At 40.0% G+C, this 2,581-nt stretch overlaps 1 protein-coding gene across 1 annotated transcript in view; it reads right to left on the bottom strand.

Annotated features, from left to right (window-relative positions):
- The window catches only part of LOC106513585 (phospholipid-transporting ATPase ID), a gene marked incomplete at its 3' end in the record, with an annotated part of 11,879 nt that overhangs the window by 5,042 nt on the left and 4,256 nt on the right, over window positions 1-2,581 (bottom strand). Inside the window, 6 exon segments of the mRNA XM_014002499.1 lie at window positions 1-104; window positions 343-508; window positions 586-629; window positions 705-913; window positions 1,007-1,200; window positions 1,389-1,471. Coding sequence (XP_013857953.1) covers window positions 1-104; window positions 343-508; window positions 586-629; window positions 705-913; window positions 1,007-1,200; window positions 1,389-1,471 — 800 coding nt within the window.

The raw sequence follows: 2,581 nt of genomic DNA, 5'->3' as shown, positions 1-2,581 counted from the left end.
TGTGATGGTCTCTGGTGTGCGCGAGCGGAACACAAATCCAAAGTTTCTCGCCGCGGTCACCAGAGCGCCCTCATCAGGAGACTGAGCCTGGTAGTTSAGCTCCCCTACCAGGTGGAGACAGGACAAGAGATGAAGAAGAAAAACATGAAACGAGGACAAAAAAAATATTGGATACTGCTACTTTATGTGTTTTTAAAACTCAATTAGCAAGAGTTCTCTTTGTGTAATATAAGGTAGACAATTTGTGTTATTCTGAAATTCCATTTTGACAGAATCTCTTCAAATCCACCTGCCTAAAGTCACTTCATGTGACAGTAAACATGACCAGTGGAGGATCCTCACCCTCTTTCTTCTCCTCAGGCATGACGGTGTGACACAGGGCCAGCAGGCGGAAGAAGGCCTGCACCTCCGGGTTTCCAACTTTTACGTCCTCCACCAGGCTGTAATCATGGAAGATAAACTTTGGATCTGCCAGCTGATTCCAGGAGAAATCCACTCTCTGGGTTTTCTTCAAAGAAAACTGGGATTAAAAAAAAAACGAACCCTAAATACCACTAAATCCATATGTCTGTAATGACCTCTCACCTCTGTTATTTCAACTCTTTGTCCAGAAAAGTCAAACAGCTCCCCTGGAAAAAGAGAAATGACAAGTTCAAGTGTGTTTATTACATGTTTTTTTTTAATTTTTAATTAAATTTGCTTACCATAATTTTTGCCATTAATCGAGCATTTGTTAAAAGTCATGATGTTCTGCGTCAGGGTGCCGGTCTTATCACTGAAGATGTATTTAATTTGGCCCAGCTCCTCGTTGAGTGTGGTGGTCCTCGCCTGAGCAGGAGTGTCATTTTTGGGGTAATACATCTTCCTGTCCCAGTTTATGTAGAAGCTGTTCCCAAGACGGATCATCTCCACGCTGACGTTCAAGCAAACAAAGACATAAGTAAAYAATATTTAGGAGGAGTTTTGCTGACTGCTCCTATCTTTCCCTTCTTTAAAAAAAAAGCACCTGACGTAGAGAGAGATGGGCACCAGAGTGTTGAGGACAATGACGTAGGACCAGAAAGAGTAAAAAGACGACAGAGGAACATCAACACCTTCCACTCGAGGAAGAAACACGGCGAAGATGGAGCCATCCTTGTTCTCCCAGAGCGAGTGGCCGATTGCCATGAGGGAGCACAGAGTCGCCAGAATCCCAAAAATCTAATGAAATGTAAAGTTTGACATCTTATAAAGGGTAACAATATACATAGAAGTCACCTGAAAAAACATGTGAATCCAGTAAATATAAATGTCGATCATTTAAAAGTGACCAGTTTAAACAGATCCATCATTTGACAGGAAATGAGAAAAACTTCCTGCTTTTTGTGTTTTTGTGTACTTATACTCACACACAACACCAGGATATTCATCAAGTGATCGACACTGGTGCGTTTGAAGGTTGTTTTTCCACTGTTCTGCATCAGCTTGGTGTCTGGACCTGTATAACAGTTACACTGATGTTTACTGACATGGTTTTTCCACATTTGTAGACATAAAAAACAGTGGTGATACTGATCAGACCCCAAGTACTGGTACTTCTTTAAAATGCCCTGCTAATTGGGACTGATACTGGTATCCATATATTATCTTCCACTTTAATTCGGGTCGCGGGGGCAGCAGCTTAAGCAGGGAAGCCTGAGCTTCTTTCCTCTTCCAGCTTTTCTGGGAGGACTCCAAGGCCTTCCCAGACCAGCCCAGAGACATAGTCTCTCCAGCATGTTGTGGGTCTTCCTCGGGGTCTCCTCCCAGTTGGACATGCCTGAAGCACCTCCATAGGGACGCGTCCAGGAGGCATCCTTACTAGATGCTTGAGCCACCTCAACTCCTCTCGATGAGGAGGAGCAGCGACTCTGAGTCTCTCTCTGATACCGGTATCGATTCTGGATACTCAATTGAATGYGTTACAGTTTACATTTCAAGTCAAAAGTTTGTCAGTTCCATGTTTAAAAAAATATTACAAGTTGAAAAAAATCTTATTTGTTTTATTTTGTTTTATTTATTTTAAAATGTTGCAACAGTATCATTCTGTATGTTGGATTTGATCCAGTCTGAGGGGCTGTAGATCTATGGAGAGATCACCTTGTTCTAAATAAAAGTGATTTTAAAGTCATGGTCTAATGTTTAAGTTTTACGTGGTACTCGGTATTGACAAGGACCCAAACTGAAGTACTTGTACTCATACTCAATTTGAGGAAAACTGGTATCAGGATGAACAGTCATAGAATCCATCAACAATTAACTCATGTTGTGTACAGAGGCTTTCATTTTAAACTGCAGCTGCATTTTATTAATTAAATAAAATGTCAAATTTAGCTTATCTATTTAAAACTAAACTACAGTGATTACTTTTAAAACACATTAAATATATACAGAAAAGTAGTGCAGTTTAAATAACATTGTAGCTGGATTTTATTTATTATTATTTATATGCATTGTCCCATGGTCATTCCTTGACAGGTTTCCCACATTTATAAAATATGATATCTTTAAAAATGTCCCATTGTGCTCCACAGTAGGCCATGTTTATGATATATATATATAT

This window comes from Austrofundulus limnaeus, unplaced genomic scaffold (genome assembly GCF_001266775.1).
Source record: "Austrofundulus limnaeus strain Quisiro unplaced genomic scaffold, Austrofundulus_limnaeus-1.0 Scaffold13, whole genome shotgun sequence".
NCBI lineage: Eukaryota > Metazoa > Chordata > Actinopteri > Cyprinodontiformes > Rivulidae > Austrofundulus > Austrofundulus limnaeus.
Note: the sequence above shows the minus strand (reverse complement) of the source record. Positions and strands in the feature narration are given on the sequence as shown.